The 16,921-nt window shown below is 40.7% G+C and overlaps 1 protein-coding gene across 6 annotated transcripts in view; it reads left to right on the forward strand.

The window, feature by feature from the left end:
- TJP2 (tight junction protein 2) overlaps positions 1-13,566 on the forward strand; it is a 62,846-nt gene extending 49,280 nt beyond the window's left edge. For all 6 annotated transcript variants that reach the window (XM_059492175.1, XM_059492179.1, XM_059492177.1 and 3 more), the window contains 16 exons: positions 181-289; positions 390-529; positions 1,043-1,109; positions 2,279-2,429; positions 3,145-3,253; positions 3,888-4,098; positions 5,508-5,695; positions 6,733-6,828; positions 6,936-7,015; positions 7,469-7,679; positions 8,097-8,197; positions 8,582-8,794; positions 9,154-9,264; positions 10,152-10,493; positions 10,915-11,000; positions 12,640-13,566. In XM_059492175.1, the coding sequence (XP_059348158.1) occupies positions 181-289; positions 390-529; positions 1,043-1,109; positions 2,279-2,429; positions 3,145-3,253; positions 3,888-4,098; positions 5,508-5,695; positions 6,733-6,828; positions 6,936-7,015; positions 7,469-7,679; positions 8,097-8,197; positions 8,582-8,794; positions 9,154-9,264; positions 10,152-10,493; positions 10,915-11,000; positions 12,640-12,814 (2,390 nt within the window). In that variant the 3' untranslated portion in view covers positions 12,815-13,566. The remainder of the gene's footprint in view (positions 1-180; positions 290-389; positions 530-1,042; positions 1,110-2,278; positions 2,430-3,144; positions 3,254-3,887; positions 4,099-5,507; positions 5,696-6,732; positions 6,829-6,935; positions 7,016-7,468; positions 7,680-8,096; positions 8,198-8,581; positions 8,795-9,153; positions 9,265-10,151; positions 10,494-10,914; positions 11,001-12,639) is intronic.
- Positions 13,567-16,921: the final 3,355 nt, after the last annotated feature.

A 16,921-nucleotide genomic window follows, 5' to 3' on the forward strand; every position in this document is an offset into this window, starting at 1 on the left:
GGGGTAGAAGCACTAAAAGGCACTTTTTGAATCTTTGTCAAATCCAACTTGAGATGAGAGTGGGCTGAAATGTTCAGTGTATCCTCTATCTGAAAACTTTGTAAATACATAGGCTGATCAGGTGAACAGATAACTTAAACAAATCCCTCATGTCTTCATTTACATTTCATATCTTTACAGATATTTCTGAAATAGAGTCAAACAGATCATTCTCCCCTCAAGATGACAGATCACATCATTCTGATCTAGATTCACATTCATCCAATGAAAAACTGAAAGAGAAACCAAAGTAAGAAATGTTCTCTAGTTCATTTTCCTCTTGCTTATCAAAGAAGTTATTCAAATATATGCATTCTTACCTGATTTCATTTCTGATTTCTTCCTTTTAGTGCAAAAGAGGATCCCTCCAGTAGGATGTCCAGAATGGGAGCAATGCCTACTCCATTCAAATCAACTGGTGACATTGCTGCTCCTGCTCTTACAGCTGTGGACTCAAACAAAGAACCGAAGTACCAAGATGACCCAGCAGGTCAGAGCCTGAAGGTTTTGGTTGTTTTTTTCTTCCCCTGGCCACAGAATGTCCATTCCCTCAACCATGTTGATAAAACTGTTATGCTCTTCATGTCAGCCCCACCCTTACACACAGAAGAAGTTGTTTCTTTCCTGCACCACTTTGCTTTGTGGTGCAGGGAAGAAACACCTGATAGTTTTTTGACCGTAGTTGTTTATTAGACCTACCACCTGAAAAAAGCAAATACTCTCTTAAAACATCTGCTGTTAGACTGTTACCCTAAGTAGACAAATGAAGTCTGATCTAGCTTGCTTTAAAGAGTTGTGTATCCCTTCCTTGAACTTTTTTTCTTTTTCAAGAATTTAAAAAAAGATAAATAAATTAATTTTAGTCAGACATGTTTGATTTTTGAACCTGTATTAATCTTTGGCATGGAAGGTTTGATTGCTATCTGATATCTAAAAATTCCTGCCATTTATAAGCTTTTCAATATCTCAGTAACTTTTATTATATTTTTCTTTTTACACTTAGTGCCTCAGCCAAAAGCAGTTACACGAACAATTCTCAAACCCAGCCCAGAAGATGAAGCAATATATGGGTAAGGTAGTACTTGCTGAGTTCTTTTGCATTCTGTATTCTCCAGTGACCAGTGCATGATTCGTGGCTGCATGGGTTTGTGTTCTTTCTCCCATTTGGAGTGATACTCCCTTTATAGCTTAATGCCAAGAAGAGGTGACATGGCTTCTAACTGATGATATTTGAGATCAACTTAGTTTTAGAAATATCTGCCTGGAACCTACCTGGAAGATATTGAACACCCTGTATTTCTGGGCTTGCATGGAAATATATGCAAGAGTTTTGTTTTATTTTATTTTTTATTAATAGGAAATCAGCTTACATGTTTTCTTTTGAGAGTTTACAAATAGAGAAATTGAAGGAATCGGAGTGTTGGAATTACAAGGAGAAGCCTTAAGTTTTGAAAATGTTCTGTAGCTTGGTGTATTGTTTTAAATAAAACCCTTTCTGGGTTGGACCCTGCATATGTTGTCATTGATGTGCAAATTAATCAAGTGATTATTTTGGTGAAGGGGAATTTGTAATACAGGCTTAGGGTATTACTGAGAATGGCTGGCAGATAAGTAGTGTCCTCTGAGTTGGAAGGTCACTCAGTCATGCAGCTTTTCTGACAGCAAAAAATCTGAGCCTACTCCAGTAGTCTCTCCCACTGCAATGTGAAGGGACTGATCATTAACATATCAGTAGATTATACTTGAAAATATTTCTCATTACAAGAAAATTGAAGACTTCCAACAAACATATTACACAGTAAAGAAAATAGGTATAAGTTTAATTCATATGACAGTTCTTTAGATTATAGAAGAAAAAACAATGAATATGATTACTCATAACTCAGTCTGTTTTCACAAAAACTGCAGATGTTCATATGACAGAGGATACAGTAGATGGGGAGCTAGTTTGGGGTCTCAGAAACAGGGACCTATTTCCCTGCTCAGTAGGTCTGTGTATGCCACTTAGTCACTATTCCTAATTATTTTTCCACTCTGAAAAATGCAAATTCTCTGCTTCCTGCCTTCACTGAAGGGTTACCTCAATAAATATAGCCTATATAAAGAAAGAAAGGATATAAGAATATTATTAATATTATATAGTTGAGGAGTTGTAATTTTTTTTTCTTTTGGCATCCTAAAATTGTTATTTGCTTTAATATCTTACCTTACTTTCATTTTCTGTTTGTAAATCCTGTAGTCCTAATACAAAAATGGTGAGATTCAAGAAGGGAGACAGCGTGGGTCTACGACTGGCTGGTGGAAATGATGTAGGGATATTTATTGCTGGAATTCAAGAAGGTACCTCAGCTGATGAGGAGGGACTGCAGGAAGGAGATCAGATTCTTAAGGTATGAGTATGTGTCCCTGAAATGCAAATAACTTCTGTATATTCTCATTTGCTCTTCTTACTGGAAATATGGAATAAATTATGACCTTAGGAATCAAGTTATTGCTTTGCAAGGGCGTATATGTGGTATGAGTTCTTGAAGGAGCAGTGTATACCAAGCTTTAGTTTGTTTATAATTTTATGGAAAGAGTAGTTAAATATTAATCAAGAAAAATGCTGCAAGATGGCACAATAAATTTTTTGTACAGTGTTTCTTCCTAGACTTGGAGGGGAAAAATTGGGGCCAAAAATTCTTTCATCTTTCTCCAGTTTATTTGGGTTATGGTGATTTATTTTTCAGGTTTCTTATTTATCTCATCTGTGCCCCTTAATAATTCTGCTTTTTTTTCTGAAAATTCACGTGGAAGGTTTATGTAATTTTCCCTCTATCTCTTTTCTCTTGCCCCTTCTAGAGGCTGTTAAAGTTAAAGAAACAATCTAGCAATGTACAACCAGAACATTTTATTTCAGGAAGATTACTGTTAATAGCTGGAATTAAATATTAACAAGAGACAATAATTTACTTTTATATATATAGATAGATTGATATAGATATATAGCTACATGTGAAAATAATAAGGGAAGAGAATATTAAGATTTTTCAGATGAAAGAAAAATCTGTGGTTATTCCTTTTATTGTTGATTTATCAGTTGTTGTGGGTTTTTTTGTTATGTAGGTAAACACTCAAGACTTCAGAGGCATGGTTCGGGAAGAAGCTGTTTTGTATCTCTTAGAAATTCCCAAAGGTGAAACTGTGACAATTTTGGCTCAAAGCAAATATGAAGGTAGGTGCTTTGAAAAAAAATGTGTCTATATCTATGAATATTTTAAGCTGTGCTTTGTCAGTGAAACCACAAATAATCTCTCTTGTGCTTATTTTTGATAGCACTTTAGTTTATCTCCTTTTTCACTGGTTGAGAAGATAGCTGCATTCCATACATGCAATGCTGCATGTGTGATGTCTTTTTCAGAGTACTTTTCCATGTCTTTTATTATTAGCAAATAGCAACTCTTAGTCCTATGAAGTGGTAAGGTACTGCTTTTTCCTCTGTTTTTCTGTCTGTAGCAGCTGGAGAAGATCTGCTGTGCTTTGGCAGTCAGAAGGGATTTGATCAGCAGAAAATGGACAATTTTATTCATGAGCAGTTAAGGAGCAAGAAAAGCTTCTTGCTTTCCTTTTGGGAAACACAGCCTGCTGCAAGACTGTAGTACCATAGCTGCCTTTTGCCCTGGAGCTGTAAGGGCTGTGCACATACAAGGATGCAACACTCCTAAGAGTTTGTAGAGGAATGTAGATCTGAGTTTTTTCATCTTTCTGAGCAGATCCTTAGAATTTCAAAGCTGTATGCATTAGAATCACAGCTTTGTCTTTCTTGCAAGTGTAAAAAAATAGAAGCTAAAATGGAGGTCTTGTTTTAGTCTACAGAGACATCATGGCCTGTGGCAGAGGAGATTCATTCTTCATCAGGAGTCACTTTGAGTGTGACAAAGAGTCACCACAGAGCTTAGCATTCACCAGGGGCGAGATCTTTAGAGTAGTTGATACACTGTATGATGGCAAACTGGGGAACTGGCTGGCTGTGAGAATTGGAAATGAACTGGAAAAGGGCCTCATTCCAAATAAGAGCAGGTAAGGTGGCACCACATGTTCCTACCCATTGTTAGAAGTAAGATTTTTTCCCTTCACCAAGTGATTTTTGCTAACAATGTCATACCTTTCTTTCTTTCTATTCCCTTCTACAAGAATGAAAGAATAGTTTTGTCTTCATTTTTACAAGAATTGTGCCTATAAAAACTGCATATTTTAGAGCTGTGCAGTTCTAAAGGAGGAGACAGTGAGAGAGGGCGGTGTTACCTACATACCAGGTCATTGTTTAGAGCACAGACCTAGAGCTTCTGTATCAGCAATCAACCAAGCTTTGAGCAGTAGCTGCTTCAGTTCCTCTTCCAGAAAATGGGTGGTGGGTCCTATTTTTGTTAGGCTTTTGCTTTTTTCCCCCCAGCTTCTTCTTTGTATGTTTACCCTCACCAAATCAAAACAAACAAAAGACCCCAATGAAACAAAAAAACTAAACAAACAAAAACCCTTCACCTGAGGAAGCTTGTGACTTTTTGTGCAAGAATACTCTGATGATTAATCTTTAGAAGAATTCAGTGCTTGAATTTCTTATGTATACAATTTTGGAGAGTGTTTTAAGTATTTATTCTGAGGCACAGTTTTTTTGGAGGGTAGTTTTTTTTAGGGGATTTTTTTTGTTTTGTTTTGCTTGGTTATGGTTTTGTGGGGGTTTTTTGTAGCTGTAGTCTGTATTTTTGTGTAAAATATTGAATGAAGCACAGCAATATTTTTGCTTAAATATGCTTTCCTAATCAAAATTCATGGGAGGTAATAATACCTGTTCAAATGTATACAGTGCATAAAACTATTAAAATTAATCAGACAAAAAAAACCTTAAAACCACAACCAGACTGTAGCTGAATTTTTAGACTGTAGCTTTTAAGTTTTGAGTGTGGTTGTAATTTTATGACAGAAGAAAAAGCTCATAATTACGTGATGCACACAAGTTGCAAAATACGCTTCTTGTGTGACTCCCTTGTCTGTCTCCTGGTAAGCACTTTTTCTCCTCTCTGTTAATTGGTCTGACCAAACCAGCCTTTGTTTCTGTGCTCTAGTGACATAACTTTTGAGGCCTAATGGAGAAGAGAATAATGACAGTAATTTCTTAGGCCTTCAGTTCTAAGTTGCCCTCTCTCACCATTTCTTTGCATTTGCATTCTTTTATTTACAGTCATGTAAGGGATCAGTTTAATACCTCAGGACTCATTCCTGTGCAGCAACTTGTAGCTGTGGCAGATCAGAGCGTTGTTCTGACAATGTCTTTGCTCCCAGGCAAAGGCACCTGAACTGGTGTGCTTTTATCTCCACTCCTTTCTATCTGTCTGGCAAATTATCTGTTGCAAATTCAAAATCCATTGTTCATCAGTGAAAGCACCCTTGCCCCCCTTGACTAGTTCTGAACTCCCTGCTTTCTCTGTCAGAGCTGAACAGATGGCCAGTGTTCAAAATGCCCAAAAAGATGGCTCAAGTGATAGGGCAGATTTCTGGAGAACACGTGGCCAGCGATCTGGAGCAAAGAAGAATCTGAGGAAGAGTCGTGAAGATCTGACAGCTATTGTATCTGTGAGCACAAAGTTCCCAGCTTACGAGCGCGTTCAGTTGCGTGAAGGTAGGTGAGACTGCTTTCAGCTGGCTGCCCATTTATTGTTGGCTGCTTTAGCATCCAAATGTTTGGTCAGCTGAGAAAGTGATTTCTAACAACTTGTAACTATGTGGAATTAGAACAACGGGAAGGGATGATATTTTTCTCAGAAAGGAGACTGCTGGATGCTACTAATTATTCTATGAGAAAGCTTTTTTATCCTTTTAAATGGCTGTGGTTCTCTTGCCTCCATAATATACCTGCCAGTTTGAAGGTTTAAAATGAAAAAGGGATGAAACAGAAGGTCTTTCCTTGTTTCTTCGGATTCTTCTTGGCTAGTTCTGAAAGTACAATCCATACACCTGAGACCAACCTAATCTTGATAAACAGCACTTCAACAGTAGGTTCAGAGCAAAGAGAACCCAAGGATTTTCAACAGTCCAAATATAGTCATGGCTCGTGTGGTCTATCTCCACGACTGTTAACTAGCTGTATTACTAGTGGTGAGCAGATGAAGCTGATTTTCTGGGTAGTAGCACATGACAGTATTCTGGAGCAAAACAAACTAGTAAAGAGTATTTTAAAGGAGATCCCAGATACCAGGATGAAGACTTGGGGTAATGGCATCCCCCCATTAACTCTGAGGACTGTGTTTTCACTTGCTTCAACATGAGCAGTAACATAGTTTTACATTTCTTTGCTTCTTCAAGCTGCATTGCAGTAGTTTATAATTTGTGTCTTTATTCACACAAAGCCCACTGGGTCAAGGTTCATGGAGTTTTGATGGATGGAAATATAAATGAAGATCTGTACATTTTCAGATGTAAAATATTCTAAATATGATCCCTCTAGAAGGAATAAGAAAGCTGTTAATGAAAACAGTCTCTTTCTCAGCTGGTAAAAGTAGTTTTCTCTATTATGCTGTTGCACAAACCTGTGGGAAATAGTTTTTTTAAAATATATTTTTAATAACTTCAACTTTGCATAGTAACCGAAGGTCTTGTCTTTTATATATAAACCCAGTCTTACCAGATTTTTCTTTTCTCCAAATATTTTTCTTTCAGCTGGTTTTAAGAGACCCGTGGTGATATTTGGCCCTATTGCAGATGTCGCTATGGAGAAGTTGTCAAACGACTTGCCTCACCTGTACCAGACAGCAAGTAAGTTGTCCTCTTAGTGTCTTTTTCATCCTTAACTGAGAGCATGGATAACTTAATAATCACAGCTGCCTGGTGACTCTAGATGAGCTAAGATCTTGTCTTTGCAGAGACAGAACCCAGAGATGCAGGTTCAGAGAAGTCAACTGGAGTAGTGCGCTTGAACACTGTGAGGCAAATCATTGAGCAGGTAGGGCATTCCTCTGAAAATTGCTTATGCTTAAAGGCATGGTGTTTGATTTGTTTGTTCCTGTAACTTTCAGAGTACTCAAATTTTCACTGCATCTGTTTCTGTAATAAGCTTAATGATAAAGCTGCTTTGAAGTTGTTCAATGGCAATTTTAGTAATTTTTATAGCTTTGAACCTGATACTAGAAATTAAATTTTCCTTCTCAAGTCCATTCTAAATTTCTACAGAGGAGAATCTGTTTTACTGTATGCTTTCTGAATTTGCCAGAGGCTTTACGGTCATGCAGTGCTGTTCTTGCTCTTAACATTCTAAATATAGTATAACTGTGGGAAAACATTCCACAAGCTGTGCTCTTGTTTGGATTCAAATATCCTGGTGTTCTTAGCATCCCATGTTCAGTCACCTCCACTTGTTCCCACATGCACCACATTGACTGGCCTTTCTTGTTAACAGGATAAACATGCTCTGTTGGATGTCACTCCTAAAGCAGTGGATCTGCTAAATTACACCCAGTGGTTTCCAATTGTGGTCTTCTTTAACCCAGACAGTAAGCAGGGTGTGAAGACCATGAGACAAAGGCTATGTCCTACATCAAATAAGAGCTCAAGAAAACTTTATGAGCAAGCAAACAAACTGAAGAAAACTTGCCCCCACCTCTTTACAGGTAAGGAAGAATGTTTGTTTAACCTGCTGACTAAGAGAGTAGTGTATGGGACTACGTAAATCCTGAGACAAATACTTATTACTCCGCATATTAGCTCATGCAGGCTGGAACTAAAAGAGTGTGAAGGTGTGGTCATGACTAATGCCTTCTTTGATTTCTTTCAAAGTTCCTTGTTCTGCCAAATTCTAATAGAAAAAGAATTGTGCTGGTTTATTGCCATTAAAAGACAAGTGATTTAATAAGCTTAGGAATGGTCCAACAATAAAGCAAGAATACCACGCTTTTCTCAATGATCTAAATGAAGTGGCTGCTTAACATTCTCACAAATTACCTAAAGCAAAAAGTGTTAAACAGCCAAGAATGGATAAGGGATTGCATTTACCATGTTATATACACCTTTTCCTTCAATTTTTACAGCAACCATTAATTTGAATTCAGCCAATGATAGCTGGTATGGTAGCCTGAAGGATACAATTCAGCAACAGCAAGGAGAAGCAGTATGGGTATCAGAAGGAAAGGTAAGCAGTCAGTCCATACTCTCTGAAGCTATATACATGTTTCAAAGTATCTCTTGCCAGTAAAAATTGTTCAGAAATTCATTTGCCAGTGGTCAGTAGGCTAGACAAATAGTCAGTTGATGTATGTCTTTAACAAAAAAAAATATTATTCTTTCTGTAACACTTTGGAGGTTTCATCGCTAATGCTGGGCTAGGGGAGAATGATGATGAGGGATGAACTTGAAGAGGACTTTTCGTTGTGATTCTGCATTAGTTTCTTTCAGTTCCATGAAGTCATCTTTAAGAGCTGACTGATGTTGAGCCTGAGCTGTTTGGCCTAATGTTGAGTCTTAACTGGACTTTTATTTAATCTTTGTTCCTTACTTCTTACTGACTTTCCCGTAGATGGATGGCATGGAAGATGACGCAGATGATCGTATGTCCTACCTTACTGCCATGGGTGCTGATTATTTGAGCTGTGACAGCCGCCTGATCAGTGACCTGGAGGATACGGATGGAGAAGGTGGTGCATATACTGACAATGAACTTGATGAGCCTTTGGAGGAGCCGAGGATTTCATCTGTTAGCCGATCCTCTGAACCTGTGCATCACGAGGAGGTGAGATGATTGGATTTTTCAGTAAGACTGAACTTTGGGCTTTTTGGAAACCCTTTATGGATGGTTTAAAATTCAGAGGATTTTTTTAAACAGCAGCTTTACCTTGCTTCTGATAGTGTTTTAGATCTACACTATGAAGAGGAAAATAAAAGAAAATCTCTGCTTTTCTTCCTAAATTTATATATGTCTTGATGATGTCTCATGGCCTTGAACTTTTCAATTACATTTGCGGTGATTGTAGTCAGGTTGCTGGCAATCTTTTGACTCCAGGTTAATGCTCCCAAAATTGTAAACTTGAGAGAGAGAAAAAATGATTGAATTACTGGCTTCTGCAGTGATTTTATCTCTCTCTTTCACAGAGTTTAAAAAAGTTTACTCCAGAACCAAGGGGTCAGTTGAGAAAAGCTGGTAGCAGGGAGATCCTTAGAGAACCAAGTCCACCTCCAGCATTCAAGCCTGAACCACCTAAGGTAAATTTGTAGAAACAAATCTGAATACTAACATCCTCTTTCTGGAGAACTCTCCAGGGTGACAGATTGGAAAAAGCAATAGAAATGGTCAGAGACTAGAAAACACTTAAAGTGTGGACAGAAGAAATGACTGAAAGTGTTGCAGGATCAAGCAGAAAGAAGACTTATTGGATAACAGCTCTTCTCAAATACATGTGATCTCTAATATGGAATAAGAAAGTAAACTCCTCTTTTTGTATCTACTAGCAAACTGAAGGCACTTTTTTAGCTCAGCAAGATTAAAAGTAGACTAATCACCAGGAAAAACATATCTCATGGCTATTACTGTGAAGCACAAAATCAGAATCTACCACCTGACCATCATTAGAACTTTCTGTCCACTGTTTGCTCAGGAATGATGGGAGAGGGGAAAAAATAGGTCATATACTCTACATATTCAAAATACAGCCCAAGTGTGCCTTGACAATGAAAATAGGGCGGAGGAGGACATGCACAGTGAAAACAAAAGCTGAATATAAAACATTGGGTTCTGTGCACTTCTAAATTTTAGGTCATGATACCTCACATTAAGCAATAGTAAAAAATTATTTGGGGCATCAGTTTTCTCTGTGCTGTACTCTAACACATGTAGTTCTGGTAATCCTTAACAAATAGGACAAACAAATGTCTAAAAAGTCTAAATGTCCTGGTCTTCTATGGCCTGATGTGTAGTCTATGAGCATATGCCCAAAATGTTGCAGCAGTTCAAACATCCTTGAAGTATTACATCATATGTAAATTGAACAGGTAAATGCATAGGGCAAAGTGAGTACTTTCAGGTTAATGGCTTCTTTTGAAACTAAAATATACAGTTGCTGATGTAAACTTTGTGGGTTTTATACTTGCAGGGGAAGTTACAAAACAGAGAGGATCCATATGACTTCCCCAAGAGCTATGACTCCAAGTTGAGTAATGTTGCTGTCAGCAGTGAGACTTCAACTGTATCAGCTAAACCACCGCCACCACCTGTTTCTATGAAACCTGCCTTTGGGCGTCCCATTCTGAGAAACTCTCAGCCAGCAGTCCTGCCTGCAGAGGAGGAGGAGGAGGAGGCAAAGTTGGAAGAGGAAGGAAGCGAACAAGAAAATACTCCAAAATCAGTACTGAGGAAAGTAAAAATATTTGAGGAGATGGATCACAAGGCAAGGATGCAAAGAATGCAAGAGCTACAAGAGGCCCAGAATGCCAGGGTATGAAGAGATGCCTTTCCCCCTCCTGTGCTTTGCAACCTATAGAACAGCCAGAGTCCTGGAAACTAAAATGACCTTTGCATTGTGTTGCTTATGGAGGGAGAAGTTTGGGGAACCACACTCAGAGACATGCTCTCACTCATTGTGTGTATTTATGTATAAAAAGAGGTCGTGTTTTAAGGTTTCCTGTTGTAACTATAAAAACCTGACTTCCAATAATCCTGTTGCTTTCGGCAATCCATTGTTCTCAAGAGTGCTTTGAATTAGTACCCTAGCAAAAGATTATATGATTGTAGGAATATCAATAGGATATTACCAATTTGTGCTTTAATTATTTCAGATGTAGCAGTGTCCTGCTAGATCCTAGATGCAAATATAGGATCAAAAAAGAACAGTTATTTTCTTCTACTTTCTTTTAAAGATTGAAATAGCCCAGAAGCATCCGGATATTTATGCCGTCCCTGTCAAAACACAGAAGTCAGAACAGAGCTGGCTGCAGCCGATGAGGTAAGGTGTATCCAGTTCCAAACATTCTGTCTCAATTCCGGACTTTGCTGGCAGGAGGAAAATTGATCTTGCCAGTTTTTGTTCATACAAGTCATCCTGCCTTGCTATATTGTTTTGTTGTGATGCCTCAAAGATTGTTGTAAAGGTGGGGCAGAATTTTAGCAAACTCTTCAGTGAACTCATTTCAGGATTTTTTTTTCCTTTTAGTTCATTTATAGCAAGTTAATTTATAGTTGTTTGAGTCATCTGGGAAGAAATACTACATTGTTTCACTGAAATATTTGCAGAGACAGTTTTGTGCCCCAATCAGTGTTACAGAAGCTGGCCTGCATTCATGTCCTCTGATGTCCCTTCTACCTGTGCTAGCTACTTGGTGACTGTTAGTCTGTCCTAACAAATATTTGCTGTTCTAATAACACTTAATAAGTTGCATGCTTCTTCTTTACAGATATGTAATGTGGCTAGGTAAGCTAAGGATGAAAGTTGATGCAGGTGACCCATGAAATCTGATGAAAGTAGTAGTCCTTTAAAATTCAGTAAGTTCTGGATGGGTCGACCACTGCACTATGTTACCCTACACACTGCACATTTCTAGGACTTGACACCTATGCAAGAGCTAAAACACTGCATGATGGATTTTGTCTTCTGCTCTTCAGGACTCAATATTTTCTTGCATCTTAGCAATAGCCAATAGAAATGGAACATTTTTTTTCTAGTGAGTCAAATGCTTTGATGTCACAGGAAATGATCTAAAATGCAAAGATGGAAAACTGAGATTTCCTGGATTTCTTGGCAGGTTCAGAAAAGCATTTATAAAGCATTGGAAGCTTTATAAAAATAATGAAAATTAATCTTTCACCACATTTGCAGAGTGTTTGCTTACATGGAGAAATCAGTGTTGTTGGCTTTTTACAGAAGTGTTAATGATTGGCCTAGCAGGGAGTATTTAATCCCTGGGAGAAAGATGTAAGGACAATACCATCTTTTTTTTCCAGAGTAGGGCTTGCAAAAATCATGGGTTTGAAACTGAGGAAATACCTGCCTTGACAGATTCTGTTTTTCTATGTCTGCTTAATGTCATGCCAAATGTGTAGCACCATAGTGTATAAAAAGCAAATGTGTGGTTTATTTCTGCCCACTTTTAAGGCTAAGTGCCTTAGTGAGAGCTGTGATTGAAAAGGCTACCAATTTGAGTGAAAAGGCTACCAATTTAAGAAATGTCACATAAGTCTCTGGACTTTGAGACAGAAGACTGAGGATGCAAAAGAAGAAGGAGGTGTAGAAAAAATTCTATGCAAAACTAATTAAGGGAGCTGTCAGTTGGGGTTGTAGCAAGGCTGGAATCCTCTCTGCTCAGGAATAGAGCACTGTGAGGCTATTGATATCTCTGTGTGTGCAGTTTAAAACTTGAAATTTGGCATTTTTCCAGGTAGGTTGAATATATCAAATCTGAGCGTCATCCTCTAGCTTGATAGAAATAAAATTCTTCTCCAGATAGGTTTACCATAGTCATGCAGTTTTTCATTTGCTCTATCTGCCTTTCTAAGCTGGACGTGGCCATCAAGCAGATGGTATTTTTTGGTTTTTCATAATGGGAGTAGACATGATCTCCTTCTCTTTGCATGTTCTGCTGTGTTAGCTCCAGGCCTCCGGAACCCCAGAAGGCTCCTGTGAGACCTTACCTGGAGAACCGCGTGGGTTACGGCAGCGATGCCGAGGAGGAGGAGGAGGAGGAATACCGCCGGCAGCTGGCAGACCACTCTAAGAAGGGCTATTACAGACAGCCATCCAGATACAGAGACACAGAGTTGTAGGCTTGCTAGCATGTCCATGTCTAACACTCTTCTGAGGTTTCTTCCTTCGCAGCCAAAGTGGAACAGTAATTAGTCTTGAAAAGCTGTGTTTTTACTGGGGGGTGGTGTTAGAGGGTACGCTACTCAACTCAGACATATCTATACACTGGAACTGGAAGAGTTCATTTTTTGGGGATATTATTTTGTCAGTGTCTATGAAAAGAAATCACTATTGCCTGAATGCTGTTGCCTGTTTTATAAGGACCAAATCCTTAAAGTTTGTGTTAATTCTTGACATTTTCATATTTCAATATAAGCCCCCCTCTTTCCTTTTTATTAATGCTGCCTTTTTGGACTGTTCTGCTGTGTTATAAAAGTATGATCCCAGAGATACACTTCTAACGCAATAGAACTAAATGTGAAAGTGTATTTGAAGAACAGTAAGTGCCTTTAACAAGAACATCTGAAGCTGTTTGTTTTGACATCTGATACTTGGTGCAAAGCCATAACACACTAAAAAGGGGATTGACTGTTTTACCTATCTTTATTTTTTATCAGTTTCATGGTAACAATTTTCCTTGCATGTTATTTTTCTAAGTTCATAGATGCATATGCAATATTCATAAATACTGACTGTACATATTAAAGGTGCAATTGACTGGGTGGTTGGAAAAGACCAGGATGTGCTTAACCAGAGAAAATGGTGTAGAAAATTCAGTCACATACTAAAATTTACACAGACTGCAAATAATAAAGTATATATTCTAGACAAACCTTGTGTATCTCATTTTTATTTTCAAGGTATTAGTCTAGAATTGCTGATTTCCATGAGTGCACTGTTACAGTTCAGGGTCTCCTCTCCTTCTATTCAAGTCACTGGGAAACATCACTATTGGTGTGCTTCACACTTTTCTGAATATAATTTTAAAATCTGCTGATTTAAAACTGGTGCAAAACTATGGAGTTCCTGCAAGGGACTTACTTCTTAGAATTGCCTCATCATTTCTGCTCTTTAACCTTACACAATAAAATTATTCAAGGCAGCATAAAGAAAAATTTCTTTGATGCAATACAAAAGAGGGTTTTCTAATGCTGTTCTAAAAATAAAGTGCCTTCCAACCCCTAACTATATAGTCTATATTAGAACAAGGTTCTTCACTGGGAGGGTGGTTCAGCTCTCACTGGAACAGCTCCCCAGGGCAGCAGTCACAGCACCAGCCTGACAGAGTTCGAGAAGCCCTGGGACAATGCTCCTCGGGTACGTGGTGTGACTCTTGGGGATGGTCCTGTGCAGGTCCAGGAGCTGGACTCACTGATCCTTGTAGCTCCCTTCCAACTCAGGAAGTCCATGATTCTGTAACACCCTCTTAGAAATGGTAGAATTTTCTTGTTGAAGAAATGGGATGAGGAAACTTGTGCTGCTCAGATTAGAATAATTTGGGTTGGAAGAGACCTCCAAGATCATCAAGTCCAGCCATAAACTGAACAGTGCCAAATCCACCACCGAACTCTGTCCATATCACACCTGCATGTCTTTTAAATTCCTACAAAGATGGTGACTCAGCCACTTTACTTGGGCAGTTTTAATGCCCGACAGCTCTTTCTATGAACAGGTTTTTCCATTTTTTCAGTGCAAACCTCCCCTGGTGCAACTTGAGCCCATTTCCTCTTGTCCTATCACTTGTTACCTGGGAGAAGAGACTGACGTCCCCCTCCCTACCAACCTCCTTGGCAGAGAGCCCCTGAGCCTCCTTTTCTCCAGGCTAACCACCCCCAGCTGCTTCTCACAGGACTTGTGCTCCAGACCCTTGCCCAGCTCCACTGCCCTCCTCTGGACCTCCACCCCCTCAATGTCCTGCAGCGGCGTGCCCAGAACTGAGCGCACCACCTGAGTGTGGCCTGACCAGTGCCAAGGATAAGGGGTCAATCCCTGCCCTGCTCCTGCTGGCCACACTATTGCTGGCACAGGCCAGGATGCCATTGGCCTTCGTGGCCACCTGGGCACTGCTGGCTCATGTTCAGCTGCTGTCACCAGCACCCCCAGGCCCTTTTCTGCTGGGCAATTTTCTGCCACTCTGTCCCCAGCCTGTGGCGCTGCTGTTGGGTTGTTGTGACCCAGCATAAGGGGCATTCACAAGGGCAGGCCCTGACGCTTTTGTCATGTTAAACCTCAAACCACCGGCCCTGGTCCATCGATCCAGCCTGTCCAGAGCCCTCTGCAGAGCCTTTCTACCCTCGAGAAGATCAACACACACCTAACTTGGTGACACCCACAAACTGACTGAGGGGGCACTCGGACCCTTTCCAGATCATTGATCAAGAGAATACCAATATAATACAAATGTGTGATATACAGAACACATTAAATATATCGATTTAAATACGGTGTAACAGAGCTGAGGGGTCCCTCTCCCAGGAGAAGCTGTTTGAGCTCGGTCCGGACCGCGGTGCCCGGGGCTGCTCCCGGGGCAGGGAGGCAGGCAGTCTGTCTGTCCGGCAGCGGACGGCGGGAGGCGCCGGCGGCACCCCGGGCTTCCGACGTCGGGACGGGCACACGGGACCCGCTGCGGCAGCATCGCAGCTCCCCCGCCCGCTTCCCGGCCCCCACTCACTCCGGGATCATCCACCTCAGCCAGGATGAAGAGGCGGAACTTTACTGGATTCATGGGGAAACGCTCTGACAAGTGGTGAGGAAGGGGCTGAGGTACTGAATGCCTTTTTTGCCTCAGTTTTGAACTGCTGCCCTCGACCCCCTGAGCTGGAAGACAGGATCTTTATAAATGACACATTCAGTGAGGATCGAGTGGTGCTCAGCAGGTTTGCAGATGACATGAAACTGAGTGCTGCATGTGGCACAAAAGCAAAAGGATGGGATGCCATCCAGAGGAAACTGGACAAACCTGAGAAATGCCCACAAGAACCCCACGTAGCTCAACAAGTCCAAGTCCTAGGTGCTGCACGTGGAACAGGGCAATCCCAGACAGAGTACAGAGTGGGAATTGAACTCATTGAGAGTATCCCTGTAGAGGAGGACTCGTGAGTTCTTGTGGTTGAAAACTTGAATATCAGGTAACAGTGTGTACTTGCAGTCCAGACAGCCAGAGGTGTCCTGGGCTGCATCCAGAGCAGCGTGGGCAGCAGGGCCAGGGAGGGGATTCTGCCCCTCTGCTCTGCTCTGCTGAGAGCCCACCTGCAGGGCTGCATCAGCTCTGGGCTCCCAGCACAGCAAGGACATGGAACTGATGGAGAGAGTCCAGAGGAGGCTATGGAAATTATTAGAGGGATAGAGCAACTCTCCTATGAAGAAAGGCTGAGGCAGCTGTGGCTGGTCAGCCTGGAGAAAACTTGGAGTGACCTTACAGCACTCTGCTGTACCTAAAGGGAGTCTACAGAGAAGCTGGAGAGGGACTTTTGACAAGGATATGTAGTGGTAGGCAGTAGGACGAGGGGTAATGCCTTTAGGCTGAAGGAGGGTGATTTGAGATTAGATATTAGGAAGAGCACAGTGAGGCACAGGAACAGGCTGCTCAGAGAAGCTGTGGATGGTACATCTCTTGCAGTGTTCAAGGCCAGGCTGGATGGAGCTCTGAGCAACCCAGTCAAGTGGAAGGTGTCCTTGCCCATGGCAAGGAGGGCTGGAACTAGATGATCACAGGATCACAGAATCAGTTACATTGGAAAAGACCTCTGAGATCACTGAGTCCAACCTTTGACCAAACACCACCTTGTCGTCTAGACCATGGCATCAAGGTTGCCATCCAGTTATTTCTTGAAATCACTGGGGATGGTGATTTTACCACCTCCCTGAGCAGTCCATTCCAATGCTTAACAACTCTTTGCATGAAAAAATTCTTCCTGATGTCCAACCTGAATGTGAGGCTGTGTCTTCTTGCCGTTTCTGTAGAAGAAGCTGACCCCCCACCTGGCTGCACCCTCCTTTCAGGCAGTGGCAGAGAGCAATAAGGTCACCCCCAATCCTCCTTTTCTCCAGGATGAACACCCCCAGCCCCCTCAGGCACTCCTCACTGGACTTACAAGGTGCCTTCCAACCCAAGCCACTCCATCACCAACAACAGACAAAATTGGCACACATAGCTGTATGGAAAGCATAATGGAGAAAAGTATTTT

Source organism: Ammospiza nelsoni, chromosome Z, assembly GCF_027579445.1.
Source record: "Ammospiza nelsoni isolate bAmmNel1 chromosome Z, bAmmNel1.pri, whole genome shotgun sequence".
NCBI lineage: Eukaryota > Metazoa > Chordata > Aves > Passeriformes > Passerellidae > Ammospiza > Ammospiza nelsoni.